Source organism: Budorcas taxicolor, chromosome 10, assembly GCF_023091745.1.
Source record: "Budorcas taxicolor isolate Tak-1 chromosome 10, Takin1.1, whole genome shotgun sequence".
Classification (NCBI taxonomy): Eukaryota; Metazoa; Chordata; class Mammalia; order Artiodactyla; family Bovidae; genus Budorcas; species Budorcas taxicolor.
This window is the reverse complement of record NC_068919.1, coordinates 45,686,033-45,700,708: the sequence shown is the minus strand read 5'-3', so window position 1 is coordinate 45,700,708 and position 14,676 is coordinate 45,686,033. Positions and strand designations below refer to the sequence as shown.

Below are 14,676 nucleotides of genomic sequence, written 5' to 3'. Positions count from 1 at the left end.
GGCTTCTCTGCCCATGAAATTCTCCAGGCAAGAATTCTGGAGTGGGTAGCCTATCCCTTTTCCAGGGGATCTTCCCAACCCAGGAATAGAAATTGGGTCTCGATTCTTTCCCGAGTAAAACTAATCTAGAAAACATGCTGGATTCTAGCGCGTTAAATATTTTGACTCCTTTAGTACTGACAGGACCCATCCTGAGCCCTGACTCCTGATGACCCATCACTGCTCTTGGTGGTGAGACCAGCGCCCTTCCTGGGGAAGTGGAGATGAAATTCAATACAAACATGCAGGAATGTGCCCTGGATCATGCAGACTGGGCCTGACACAGAGGCCTTTGCCAGAAGCAGGGAGCCTGGGGGCCAAAATCCAGCCAAGTCACGTGCCTTGGCATCAGTCAGTCTGCCCAGAGGATGGGGAGCTCCTTTAATTAAAATTCATACAAAGCACCATAAGGGCCAGCAGCACCCCTGCTCAAGTGCTTTGAAACCTACGTGTAAGATAACTGTAATTAGGGATAGAAAAGTAAAAGTGTTTGTTTTTTGCTGATAGTCTTATCTCACTATTAGCTTTATATATATATATATATATAATTTTACTTTATTTGCTTATTTATTTTGACTGTTCTGGGTCTTCACTGTGGCTCACAGGCTCTTCTTGGCGATGTGCAGGCTTCTCTAGTTGCAGCACATAGGTTTAGTTGTAGCACGTGGGATCTTAGTTCTCCACTCAGGGATTGAACCCAGGCCCCCTGCATTAGGCAGACAGAGTCTTAACCACTAGACCACCAAGGAAGTCTCACAGTATTAGTGTAATGAACATTCATATTTTGGACCCTCACCTTGCCACAGCCCCCACCACCACCACCCCCCTCGTGTATTTTATCTGAGTGGGAATAGATGATGGCATTTGAAGCAAGTACAGCAAAATGTTAACATCTGATACTACAGATGCTAGGTAGATGGTGAGCTTTGGTGAGCATGTCCAGTCAGCCCTGTGTATCCACAGATGCGGAAACCACAGATGCAGAGGGCCGACTGTACTACAGCATTTCATATGAGATGTGAGCATCCTCGGGTTTTTGGTATTTGTGGGGATCTTGGAACCCCCTGCAGAAACCAAGGGACGACTGTGTGCGCCATCTACAGTGTTACCAACTGGAGACAGAGCTCTGCTGTAGCAGTGCCTAACTGTATTGATGGACTTTTTTTTTGTTCTCCCACGTAGTTGTTCAACCAGTAAGTCATGTCCTACTCTGTGACCCCCTGGATTGCAGCACTCCAGGCTCCTCTCTCCTCCACTATCTTCTGAAGTTTGCTCAAATTCATATCCATTGAGTTGGTGATGCTATCTAGCCATATCATCCTCTGCTGCCCCCTTTTCCTCCTACCCTCAATCTTTCCCAGCATCAGGGTCTTTTCCAATAAGTCAGCTGTTCACATCAGGTGGTCAAAGTATGGGAGCTTCAGCCTCGGCAACAGTCCTTCCAATGAATATGCAGGGTTGATTTCCTTTCGGATTGACTGGTTTGATTTCCTTGCAGAGGACTCTCAGGAGTCTTCTCCAACACCACAGTTCAAAAGCATCAATTCTTTGGTATTCAGCTTTCTTTATGGTCCAACTCTCACATCCATACATGACTACTGGAAAACCTATAGCTTTGACTCTATGGACCTTTGTCAGCACAGTGATGTCTCTGCTTTTTGATACACTGTCTAGGTTTGTCATAGCTTTCCTTCCAAGGAGCAAGTGTCTTTTTAATTTCATGGCTGCAGTCACCATCTGCAGTGATTTTTGGAGCCCAAGAAAATAAAATGTGTCACTGCTTCCACTTTTTCCCCTTTTATTTGCCATGAAACGATGGGACCAGGTGCCATGATCTGTCCCAGGTTGGGTTCATCATAAACAGAACATTTTGACTGATGGGAAATCATTTTTTTTCCCAAATCCATGGTTTGGGCAAAATACTTGGGGGTGGAGGGCAGTGGGTTGACTTTCTAAAACCCTTTTGAGTGTGCCTTTACTCCAAGGCTGCTTTTCTCATCCCCCTGCTCCCCTGCCCCTCTCCTAGCCCCCTTCCTTTTGAGTCTGTAACTTGTTCACCTTTGGTTCTTTCAAAGGCTTTTCTATTCGTGAAGTTCAATCTTTGTAAAATTTGTAAAATTTTGTAAGATTTGTAAAATTCTCACACCTAACTGTGGATCTCAGAACAGATTTCTTAGCACTTCTGCTATGATCAGAGATAGGCAAAGAACTTCCCAGAGGAATAAAAATCCAAGCAAGAGTTCATTCATTACAAGTACTCTCAAAATTGAAGCTGAACAAGGAATAAGGTCTGCGGATCTAATAAATGTCACATGGTGACTGTAGTTCATAACACTGGATGTACAGTAGAGGAAAATAAAAGTGGAGTCCAGCCGATCTGCCTCTCCCTGCGACTCCTTCCATCTCTGCCCTAGTCCTCTCCCCACCGGTGGTGGTGCTATGCTCAGTCGTGGCTGACTTTGCAACCCCATGGACTGCAGCCCACTGGGCTCTCTTGTTCATGGGATTTTCCAAGCAAGTATACTGAAATGGATTGCCGTTTCCTTCTCCAGGAGATCTTCCCAACCCAGGGATCAAACCCTCAGCCCCTGCATCTCCAGATTTGGCAGACGGGTTCTTTATCACTGAGCCACCCAGGAAGCTCCTTCTTCACCAGTGGGACTCCTAAAGGAGCTGTATGTGGTGTTTTTTTTTTGTCTTTTTTTTTTTGTCTTGAAAGGTGACACAGCTGGCGAGCTACTTTGAGCCCTTAATCTTAGCTGCAGTGGGTGTCGCCTCCAAGATTCTGGACCATCAGCAGCAGATGACGGTGCTGGACCAGACCAAGACGCTCGCAGAGTCTGCCCTGCAGATGCTATATGCGGCCAAGGAAGGCGGAGGAAACCCCAAGGTACAACTCAGGATGCTGGGGACTCACTGAGGACACTGAGAAGCCATCAGAAGTTCCTCTGTATCATGTCCCTCCAGGGAAGGCATCTCCACATGTTGGATGGTGGCATATTTTTTTTTTTTAGTTAACCATTTTATTATCATTATTTTATTATTGTTTTTTGACTGTGTTGGATCTTCTTGCTACGCGTGGGCTTTCTCTACTTTCGGGGAGCGAGGGCTACTCTTTGTTGTCGTGTGTGGGCTTTTCGTTGCGGTGACCTCTCTTGTTGCAGAGCACAGACTCTAGGCTCATGGGCTTCAGTAACTGCAGTGTGTGGGTCAGTAGTTGAGGCTCACAGGCTCTAGAGGTCAGGCATGTGTAGGCAAGAGTCCTTGGGAAAGAAAAATATACTGTGTGGTTATTACAGGAATATGAACCATACCAGCCGGGCACCTACTTGGTGTTGACACGCAGCTTACCCAAAGCAAACTTCTGTTGTTTCCCAGTAAGTGCATTTCCATTCCTGGTAGTTAAGTTCAAAGAGTAACATGGTGCCCGGTCACCTGTGGCATATGCTGCTGTTGCCTTGAGGACAGCAGTCTAATATGAAAATCTCCCTCACCAGTTTGCAAGTGGAATGTTTCTTCAGCCTGATGTGTCGCTCGGGTACTGTAAGTGGCCAGAGATGGTGGCAGCATGTTCTTTTCTCTTAGAAATGATTTTGTCCGAGTGATTGTTTGACTCATGCTGGCATGAACCTTGAGTTTCCTCAGGTTTCTGGAACCTGAAGAGGGTGTGGAGGCTTGCCACGACACTCGGATTTTGCTCTAACAGGTCCCTCCGTTAAGTCATCTGATCTGAATGTCTTCTTCTAAGCAGACTGACTTGAGGGAACACTACTGGGAAGATTTCTGTAGGGTACTGACCTACAAGCTTCAGGGATCCATATGTATTTCTTAGTGTGTTTTGTTGTATCTCTAAGATCTTCAAATGAGTCAAGTGGTATAGCAGAGAAAACTCTAGACTGAGTCAGAATTGCAAATAGTGTTCTCAGAGCTAATAGTTATTGAGTGCTGACTCTATGTCGTTTACGACATCTTATGCCCTCATCCTATTTAATCTTCATAAAAACTCTGTGACACAGGTGGTTCCCATTGTACACATGTGGAAGCTGACCTCTCTGCTGAGTTGCCTGAGATGTCTGATGAGGCGCTTGTGGGGACAGGGCTGAGCCTGCACCCTATGGAAACAGAGGTGGACTCAGAATGGAGCAGGGCTGGGAGGGTCAAGCAGAGAGACGGGGAGGAGGGCTGATGAGTCTCAACAAAAGGAAATTACCTGGTATATAAGGGTAGCTAGAGCCATGGAAGGAAGAGGAAACAGCCTCTGCAAAGGTAGAGATAGAGATATAGAAGGATTGTGATCTTCTTAGCACTTGGCCTGGGCTTCCCCAGTGGCACAGTGGTAAAGAATTCACCTGCCAGTGCAGGGGACACAAAGAGACTCGGGTTTGATCCCTGGGTCAAGGATCAAAGGAGAAGGAAATGGCAACCCATTCCAGTATTCTTGCCTGGAGAATCCCATGGACAAGAGGAGCCTGGCAGGCTACAGTTCATGCGGCACCAAGTCAGACCTAACTGAGCACGTACGTGCATGCTGGTGTGTATAGGACATGGAGAGTAGGGACAATGGAATGGGAGGGGAGTCTGGGTTGTATTGTGACTGGCTTCCTCCCCACACGGAGGAGCTGGGGCTTTATTGTGAGCAGCGTGGGATAACAACCCATCAATAGTCTAGAAACTCCATTCTGGAAACAGCATGGATAATGTTTTGACTTGCAGCCTCTATGTTCAGTTTTTCACTCATGCATCTGACAACTCTTAAGAGACTAATTCTGTGGATGCTAAAAATATTGAGAGCCAGCCTCAGCCCTCAAGTTGTTTTGAGTCTTCTGGCAAAATAAGTCTAGTTACTGAAGTGCTGGGCAGAGCAAGAACAAAAATGCCCTCTTGGCTGTGATGGGTTAGTGATAGGTGTCCCAGAGTCAGGCCCACCCACTTTTCTCTCTCCCTGAACTGGAGGAGCCAGGACTCACCTTCAAGACTCAGTTCTGGGTTGTCTTTTCTCCGGGGCTGTTTAAATGCCGCATCTCTACTCCTAACCTGAGGGAGTTTCGTTCTCAGAGATAACTCAAATTAGGATGCTTCTGCATGTTTACGGTATTAGCACATCTGCTGGGACTGCGGATTCTGAGGTCCACATGGAAGTCTGTTTTTTGCCAAGGAAGCTCATGGTTGAGCATTTGTAGGCAGCAGTGTAAGCCTGATAATGACATCTTTTGATCGGAGGTGGTGGCTGGAGACCAGCGTGGGGTAGCTTTCAGTGAAAGGCCTAAAGCACCAGGTGATGAATGTGTGATGAGTGACAGCGACTCAGGACTCGATGTGGATCCTCCCACCAATAGCAGTCACCCGCGCTATCTGCTGACTCCACCAGCCTGTCACAGGGAGCCTGGGACACTGCACCTTGGCTTGCAGCCCCTTTCCTAAGAGGCCACATGCAGACTTAATCCCCTTGGATTAAGGAGATTGCTATTCTTCGGGCAAATATTCACTAGGTGTTACTTGCTGTGTGTTAGGTGATGTATGTATGTATGTGTTAGGTGTCATAGTCTTTGTTTGCAGAGGAAATGTGGTTAAAATGTGGTTGAATGGTTTTCAGTGGTTTTGATCTAGCAAGAAAAAAAATTAAAAAGAGGCAGGCCCAGAGCCTGGTGTTAATGAATCACATGAGTACAAGGCATTTGGTGTATGACCTCACCCTCATCCCACTGAGCCCCTTCTATACTCCTTCTCTACCGCCAGGGCTCTGGCCCTCAGTTCCCCGCCCCCTATCCTCCTTGAAGGGACCTTCCAGCTTCTGCCTGTAACATTCCAATAAATATCCCCCGCTGTCCATCGTTGGGCAGTTCTCATTAGCAATTGTTTTTTTCTACTGAAGTTGAGGTCTGCCCCCATAGCCTTTTCTTCCATTTTCCAAACTCCTGTGATGTCCACGCCTGCTTTACTGGGCTTTGTAGTTGAAACATTCTAATAAGGAAGTAAGGCTCCCTTGGAATTGGACTTCAGACTTGTTTCCAAAGAGGAGTGAAGTCTGATTTTTCTCCTGTGTTGTTCTGTGAGGAACAATAACAAGGAGCCCCTCCAGATTCTAAGGTAACGACCTCATTGTTGAGCCTGTGGGCCCCCCCTTTCCAGATGTCCTTGGCCGGCTAAGCCTGCCTTAATTGAGAGCCTGCTGTGTCTTTCCCTGTCTGAAGGCAGCCTGCATGTGGGGTTTGGCCTCCGCAGTGTGATCAAGATGAGGTTGCCATTGGAGTTAGACAAAGCGGTCCTGGGTGAGGCATAGAGTAATTGGAGCAGGCTTCAAAGACTCTGAGCTGGCCCTTTAAGTATCTGTAAAACTTTAATATGTGGAGTGAAGGAGAATAGACCTTCTAGAGAATTCTGGGTGATTCATTTCTGGGACAGCCAAGAGCAAGGATGTATTTTTGTAGGTTTTGATGCTTGGTGTGGAAAAAGTGTCCTTTATGTTTTCTAGGGAGTTTCAGAGGACTGTTTTGTGATTTACTTCTGCCACTCCCCAAATTAGCTTCTGATCCTTTACTATACCTTTATGGGAAACCAGATAACTTGGCCAGCCGCTCTCTTCTCCCTCAGAATGTGTACTTGCTTTAACATAAAGGCACAGAGTTGCTGACATTTTTTGCCACCCATAGTCACTTCAGTCTGAGTGAGATTTACAGAAACGTCCAAAAAGACTGATGCTGGGAGGGATTTGGGGGCAGGAGGAGAAGGGGATGACAGAGGATGACATAGCTGGATGGCATCACCAACTCGATGGACGTGAGTTTGAGTGAACTCTGGGAGATGGTGAAGGACAGGGAGGCCTGGCATGCTGCAATTCACGGGGTTGCAAAGAGTCAGACACGACTGAGCGACTGAACTGAACTGCACCTTACATTTTACCTTTTTAATCAATGAGATCATATTTATGTGAGATTCTCTCTCTGAAAAGTTACGTATAGATGTCATTTTTCAGGCTTCCATCAAAATGAAGCAGTCTGCACATTTTATGTTTTACCTTCTCGGTGCCGTGAAATCCGCCATTGGCCTAAATGACCGGTTCCCCTCCATCACATCCCTCAGGGAGAGAGCTCTGCATTCTGGCACAGTTCCCACAGGATAGCTATCTGTGATCACATATGTCATATCTCATCAGACGTTACATTTGAAGGACTCTTCTTAATTCCCGTGGCTTTTCAATTTTCACGTTCCTATGGCTCATATAGCCTCTTCTTGGAGTTCTTCTATTTCATTTAATCATTCAAAAGAGTTAATCACTTCCCGTCTCTCACTACCTTCTCATCTACCAAAGCAGTTTCTTGGGTCTTTTGGAAGGCTCCTTTCTCCCTAAGGTGGATCAAGGCAGCCACGGCCACTGCATGGCACCTGGGCAGTGACGTTCTCTCACTACCTGGCATTAGGTCAGATTCCCCGGGTAAGACCACAGGCCCCTGCTAGACTGTCCTCGATTCAGACACTGGCCCTAAGCTCCAGGCTCCCTAGACCTCTCTTACTCCAACCAGCTGGCTACATTCAGGGGTTCTCACCACTCGTTAGGTTGGTTAATTTGCTGAAACAACTCAACTCAGGAAATTGCTCTGCTTACAGTCACACTTTTATTATAAAGGATGCATGTGTGCACATGCTAAATCACTCCAGTCTTGTCTGACTCTTTATGACCCCATGGATTATATAACCCTCCAGGCTCCTCTCTCCATGGGATTCACCAGGCAAGAGTACTGGAGTGAGTTGCTATGCCCTCCTCTGGAGGAGCTTCTCTACCCGGGCATTGAGCCCACATCTCTTAAGTCTCCTGCATTGGCAGGCGGGTTCTTTTACCACAAGCACCACCTGAGAAGCCCATGATAAAGGATAACCAGCCAAAAGAAGAAACCCAGAGGGTGAGATCTGGGAGGGTCTCTAATTTGCAACTCCCGTGTCCTCAGGATGTATCACCCTCCCGGCTTACTGCTGTGCGTCACCCACCAGCTTCCTGTCCAGAGCTTTTATTGGGATTTCACGATGTAGCCTTGATGGACTGAGTTTAGTCATATGACCTACGATTCCCTCATTCCCCCTCATTTCCCCAGAAGTGGTGGCCAGAGTGATACTGTGTTGCTTAAAGTCCCAGCCAGCCCCATTCTGAATCTACCTAATGGCCCCATGAGACCTTGTTGGCATAAGCTACTGTGTGGCCACCATAAATAACAGACGCTCGTGTGATCACTTGGGAAATACTAAGGGGTTAAAAGTTCCTAGGAACTGAGGACAAAGATCAACCAAATGTCTTAGTTTTCAGCAATGGGTGAGGTTCCAGGGCTGGGTTTCATCCAGTGGCCAGCTACCTGGAGTTGAAAGACACATGTAGTCTAGGCCCTGGGAGGCGAGGAGTGAGGCTCCAGGGAAAAAACTGGGGAACTGGTAACAAGTTCATGGTCAGGCGTGGAGGCCGTAGTGGCTGAGAGAGCTGGGGCCAGGCTGATGCCAGGATGTTAGGGGAGGGGGCGCCCAGCCAACTTTATGGATAGCTCCTGATCCTGAGGTCTCTTGCTTTTGCCACATGGTACCTGGTTGTTTCACTTTGTTTAAAAGCACCTTTTTTAGAGGGACAGGCTGAAACCTCCCCCTTGTAGATGGTACATTCCCTCCATTAAGGTTTATTTTTTCAGGAGTGCCGTTAAGCCTGACCTGATCTAGCCATAGGTTCATTTCCCTTTTGACTGGTGGCCTAGGCTCAGCAAATGGCCAGCTGGTCAGTGGCGATTGTCCTCTACCAGGCCTGTAAGCTCTAAGTGCTTAAGCTCCCGTTCCAGATTGCAGCTGTCAGAGGGCTCTCATCCAGTCCCCACCTTCCAGAGTGCTGTCGGGATTTCAGAAGGTGTATGGTGCTCAGCGTAATGCTTAACACAGAAGGGTCCCCTGGAAATGTCCCTTGCAAATTAGTGGCTGTCCTTGCATTGCCGCTCTTCTGTGGTTTGATGTTTATTGTTATTCCTGGTCCCCTGTCTGTCACCTAAGATGAAGCATTGTCTATAAAATGCTCAAATACCCAGCCAAGGATACAAGAACCAAGACTTTAAAACTGAACAAAAGTCACATTGGGTCCACAGATTAGCTTTCGCGTATACAAGTACATGCTAGCCCTTGGCATCTTGCCAGCATCCTTAGGAATGTTGTTGGGTTTTCTTGGTCCAGTTAGAGGAGCTGGGGCATGTCATCATAGCCCCAATGAGCCCAGTCTGTGGCTTGGGGGCAGGGGAGGGCCAGGTCCTGTTCTGACCACCCCCCCTACACACACACACACCACATCTCTGCCCCCAAGTGTGCCACCCATGCTCTTTTGAAGCCTAAAAACAAATGATTCCATTTCTTTCTTTTTTCTGTTTACCTATTTGGCTGTGCTGGGTCTTATTGCTGCATGCAGGGTCTTTTAGTTGCTGCATACAGGATCTTTAGTGCTGCATGTGGGATCTAGTCCCTGACCAGGGATCCAACACAGGCCCCCTGCATGAGGAGTGCAAAATCTTAGCCCCTGGACCATCAGGGAAGTCCCAAGATGGCTCCATTTATTTCTAAATGAGTCTCCAGAGGAGAAACTTGCACCAATGGCCTGTGAAGGTTATGCTTATAAAAATACCTCCAAAAATAAAAATGAGTCTCTTTCAGTACCTTAAACCCACCTTCTAGAGGAAAGCAGAGCAAATGGCTTGCAAGGAGCACAGAGGCTGGCTGGAGAGATGGGGCTGAGGTTAGTTGGCGGAGAGACAGCAGAAGGGGGCAGGGGTTGTGTGCCAGGCACTGTACCAGACTCTTCCCATACAGCGCTCCACTCCTCTTCTCGGCGCACATGCCTTCTCACCCTTCAACCTTTGTACAGGCTGTGCCCTCTGCCTGGAAGCCTCCTCCATTCCCCCCTTCTCCTCACCTGGTGAGAGACTGAATTCTTCCTCCAGGGCCTAGACACGTCTGAGAAGTCTTCTCTGATGCCAAGGCTGGGTTAGGAGCCCTTCTTAGGTGCTGTCCCACTCAGCTGTTGCTACAGACAAGCCACCCTGAAATGAAGTGACTTAAAAGACTGCTGTTTTTGTATTATCTCCGGCAGATGTACACCGGGCCCCATGAGGCAGTCTTCACCCAGCCCCTCCTGCAGCTGTAGCCATATGGCCGCTGGGGCTTGAAGGACCTAAGGCTCAATCACTCCCAGGTCTGGCTCCCAAGCGGAAATCACCCAGACTTTGGGGGTCTGGAACACCCCTTGCTACTTCTACGTGGTCTCGCCATGCAGTCTGCCAGGCATACAGCCTCAAGATAGCCAGCCTTCTCACATAGAGGCTGAAGACTTCAAAGGCATACATCCTCAGAGAGAGCCAGGCAGAAGCTGTGTCATTTTCCATTACCAGAAATCAGGCAGCACCACTTGTCACTCAGTTCTTTACTTTGAGGCCATTGCCTTCTGATGACTCTTTGACTCCTGAGTTTCGTCTCAGGGCTGTAGGAATGTAGGGGAAGGTTGATGAGCATACAACCATACCTGGAGGGCTTCTGGGAGGAGGTGGTATTGAGGTTGGCCCTTGAAAGAAGGGCTAGGGTTTAGACGGAGGGGAGGAGGGAGGAGGCAAAGAGAGCCAGTCCCTGCAGGCAGAGCATGAGAGGGTGGAGCTGTGAGGAAACCAGCCAGGTGGCAGCCAGAACTCTGTGCCAGGGAGATGGAATTTGTCTGCAAGGGAGGTGCCTCCCAACCCCATGGAGGGCCTGAGAAATAGAGAAGGTGGACACTGGTCTGGGGAAGAGTCAAAGGAACAAAGTAATCTTTGTTCCTCAAGGTTATTTGTCATGATTACCTTCTAAAGTAATTTCAGTAGTAATGTCAATAGTTCACGTTTATGTCCTAGCTCCATTGCCTTGAAAATGTTGTTATTGTTCAGTTGCTAAGTCGTGTTCAACTTTGTGACCCCGTGGACTGTAACCCACCAGGCTGCTCTGTCCATGGTATTCTCCAGGCAAGAGTACTGGAGTGGGTTGCCATTTCCTTCTCCAGAGGATCTTCCTGACCCAGGGATCGAACCTACATCTTGAACCTGTATTGGCAGGTAGATTCTTTACCACTGAGCCACCTGGGAAGCCCCACCTTGAGAATAACCATCCATAATTAATACATTTCACATATCATCAGATGTTGATTTGAAAGGACTCTTCTTGGTTCCCATGACTTTTCAATGCCACAGGCTGAGCCAGTTCATGTAGTTCATGTAGCCTCTTCCTAGAACTCTTCTCTTTTATTTAATCATGCAAAGGAGTTATCACTTGCCATCTCTTATTGGCTTCCTTACTTTCTCATCTGCCAAAGTAAAGATGCAGTTTCTTGGTCCTTTTCAAGGGTTCGTCTTCCTCCAAGGAGCATCAGGGCAGGTGTGACCACTGTGTGGAGGCATCCAGTACCTGGTGCGATAGAATTCTGACACCAGTTGCCCAGCGTTAGGTCAAATTTCCCGGGTAAGGGCACAGTCCCCTACTAGACTGCTCTTATTATAAATGCTAAGATGCCTGCGACCATATTACCTCATTAGACCTTCACTGCATAGCATGGTTATAATCATTACCATTTTGCTTAGGAAGCCTCACCCCAGACCACTTAGCTAGTTAGCAGTGGAGACAAAATTCAGCCCCAGTACTTTTTCTGACCTCAGGACCTTAGCTCTTTCCCCCTTCATCTTGCTATCACTTGAGGTGTTCTTTAAGGAGGCTGGCACCACCATTCTTTCAGCCTTTCATTCACTCACTCGCCAGCGCCTGCTCTGGACTGCATACGTGTTGTTAAAGCTTCTCTGAGGACTGTCTAGGGGAACTCATGAGCACTCCAGCTTTGCCTGCAGAGTGTCTGTCCCTGGAGAACTTTCACCATTCATCCTCCAACCTCATGTAAATATAATGTGTGACACAGTTTCAAACCCCATGTAACTTTCTGCAGGTTTCTCTCTCCTGTCTGTACTTACATTTCCATAATCCAGTCGTGTTTATAGAAATGGAATTCTAGTGTGTCGGGTAACTTTGAATAGAAGTGTGTTGGTTGTAAGCACATTTTTTATTTATATCATTTTTCTTTTCCTATTAAATCTGTCAGTTTGTTTTTTAGGGAATCTGTGGCATTCTTTTTCTACCACCCTAAACATAGTGATAGCTCAGAGGTTAAAGCGTCCGCCTCCGATGCGCAAGACCCGGGTTCAATCCCTGGGTTGGGAAGATCTCCTGGAGAAGGAAATGGTGACCCACTCCAGTATTCTTGCCTAGAGAATCCCATGGACAGAGAAGCCTGGTAGGCTACAGTCACCGGGTCGCAAAGAGTCGGACACGACTGAGCGACTTCACTTACCAAAGTATACAATATCTCTTATCTAGTAAACTCTTAGGCTTCCCTGGTGGCTCAGAGGATAAAGCGTCTGCCTGCAATGCAGGAGACCCGGGTTCGATCCCTGGGTCGGGAAGATCCCCTGGAGAAGGAAATGGCAACCCAGTCCAGTATTCTTGCCTGGAGAATCCCATGGACAGAGGAGCCTGGTGGGCTATAGTCCACGGGGTCGCAAAGAGTTGGATACGACTGAGCAACTTCACTTTCACTTTAAACATAGTAACATAAAATTAATCATAAGATGCTGGTTGAAATTGCAGGGTTTTTTTCCATTTTGATTCCAAAAAGAGATTTTTTTTCTATTTGTCCTTCTGGTTTTTATTTATCTGGCAAAGAAATGTATACAAATATAAAAAAAGGAGAGGAAAAAGTAGAGAATACATTATTGTGTTACATAGTGAGAATATAGTTTTATATTCTGCTTTTTAAGGTTATCTTTTTTAAAAAGTGAAGCGATAAGAGATTGAGCACCATTGTGTTCTGCTTATGGAAACAGCTTACAATTATCATCTTCTTCCAACCCCTCCTTCTCAGGCACAGCACACCCACGATGCCATCACGGAGGCCGCCCAGCTCATGAAAGAGGCCGTGGACGACATCATGGTGACGCTGAATGAAGCTGCCAGTGAAGTGGGGCTGGTGGGAGGTATGGTTGACGCCATCGCAGAAGCCATGAGCAAGGTGGGTCTGGGCTCCCCGACACCCTCCTGCACTCCTTAACTCTGTTTCCTCCAAGATGTCCCTTGAACTTGGTCCCAGAGGTTTTTCTCTAAGGAGCTGGCAGTCCAGGCTGACACGAAGTAATGAAGCAATTCCCAAGTGCTGGTCTTCAAACTGGTTCCTTTGGAATCCCTGGGAGCATTTTAGAGTGTACATCCCTCGACTCTATCCCAGCCCTAAACCCTTGGAATCTCTGTGCGGTGGTGGATCCTCGTATTTTTTTAATTTAATTTAATCTCTGTTACTTTATTTATTTTTAACATGGATCCTAGTATTTAAAAAAATCTCCCCATGGTTCTGGCATCTAACCCGTTGCAGAGACCACAGAAATGGTAAGTGTAAAACCCTCAGAGAACAGCAGAGATGTCAGAGGTATCCTTTCTTCTCCAGTGACCCTTTAGTTGAGTTGGGTCAGTAGGAAAGGATGACTGGACAGTACCTCGTGCTCTTTCCCCAAGGAACCCTTCCCTAGTCGTGCCAGTAACTCATTAGAATGAACAACTTTTCATCAGCATCTAATTGCCATTTGCTGATAGCATAGCCAAGAACTGTAGACTTCATCTGTGTTTTGGAACGTCCATTGTCAATGGTGAATACATTAATGTGGTTTTTCAGGATAATAAGTGGTCTTTAATTGCTAATTTAGAGAAGATTGGTTGGTGTGTATCTCTGTAAAGAGATGATAGCCTGAAACTGTCATTAGGATAATTCCCATTAAACATTATGCAGACATTATCAAACTAATAACATCCCAAGCTGGGCTGGGATGCTGGGATCCCTCAGAGCCCCCAAGCTTGCCTTGTCAAAGCACTCCAGTAGTTTCTGCTATGGGCTTCTCATGCTTCAGCTTTGGATAGTTTGGCAGAAAATGAATGGAATTCTCCTCTTCCTCAAGGCCCTTAGTTAAGTCTTAGTGGGCTTGTTTGATTTTTAGAAAATCGGAACAACAAAACTTTGAAATTAAGCCCTGTATCTACCAAAGATATTAAATAATGCAACTCGAGGTACAAATTAGAAAGTCAAATGATAATCTTTTCCTTCTTAGGAGGTGCTTTTCACCATTACTCTTATTATAGGGAAGTGTTGCATAAATTCCTGGAAGAGGGAAGTCTTTTTTGATAGCCTTTGAGCCTTGCATATTGGGATAGCTCTTCAAGAAGGAAAGTGGCTTTTGCATTGTCTGATTTCAGGGGTGTTACAGCTCTGCTCTCAGCCCAGGACACACTGGATTGTTTTGGAAGTACTGGGGAATAGGCCTGGTGTTACCTGAGGGTGATAATTAGGAACTGCTAATAACATGAGCCCCCGAGGCTATGAGCAGAGGGTTTTTTCCCCCCTCAGTTCTGCAAAGTATATACAGTAAGTCCCCTATGTATGAATGAACCTTCAAGTTGCAAACATGCGTCTGGTTCCAGCAAGGAACCAGAACCTGTACCGTCAACGCCAGGCACGAGTGAAACTGCAGCTTGCCCTCCATCTCTTACTGCTGACGATCCTTCAGCTCTGCCATCTCC

The 14,676-nt window shown here is 46.9% G+C and overlaps 1 protein-coding gene across 2 annotated transcripts in view; it reads left to right on the top strand.

Moving 5' to 3' along the window:
- Positions 1-14,676, top strand: part of TLN2 (talin 2) — a 499,959-nt gene that overhangs the window by 416,608 nt on the left and 68,675 nt on the right. For both annotated transcript variants that reach the window (XM_052646966.1, XM_052646965.1), the window contains exons 42-43: positions 2,759-2,929; positions 12,977-13,123. In XM_052646966.1, the coding sequence (XP_052502926.1) occupies positions 2,759-2,929; positions 12,977-13,123 (318 nt within the window). The remainder of the gene's footprint in view (positions 1-2,758; positions 2,930-12,976; positions 13,124-14,676) is intronic.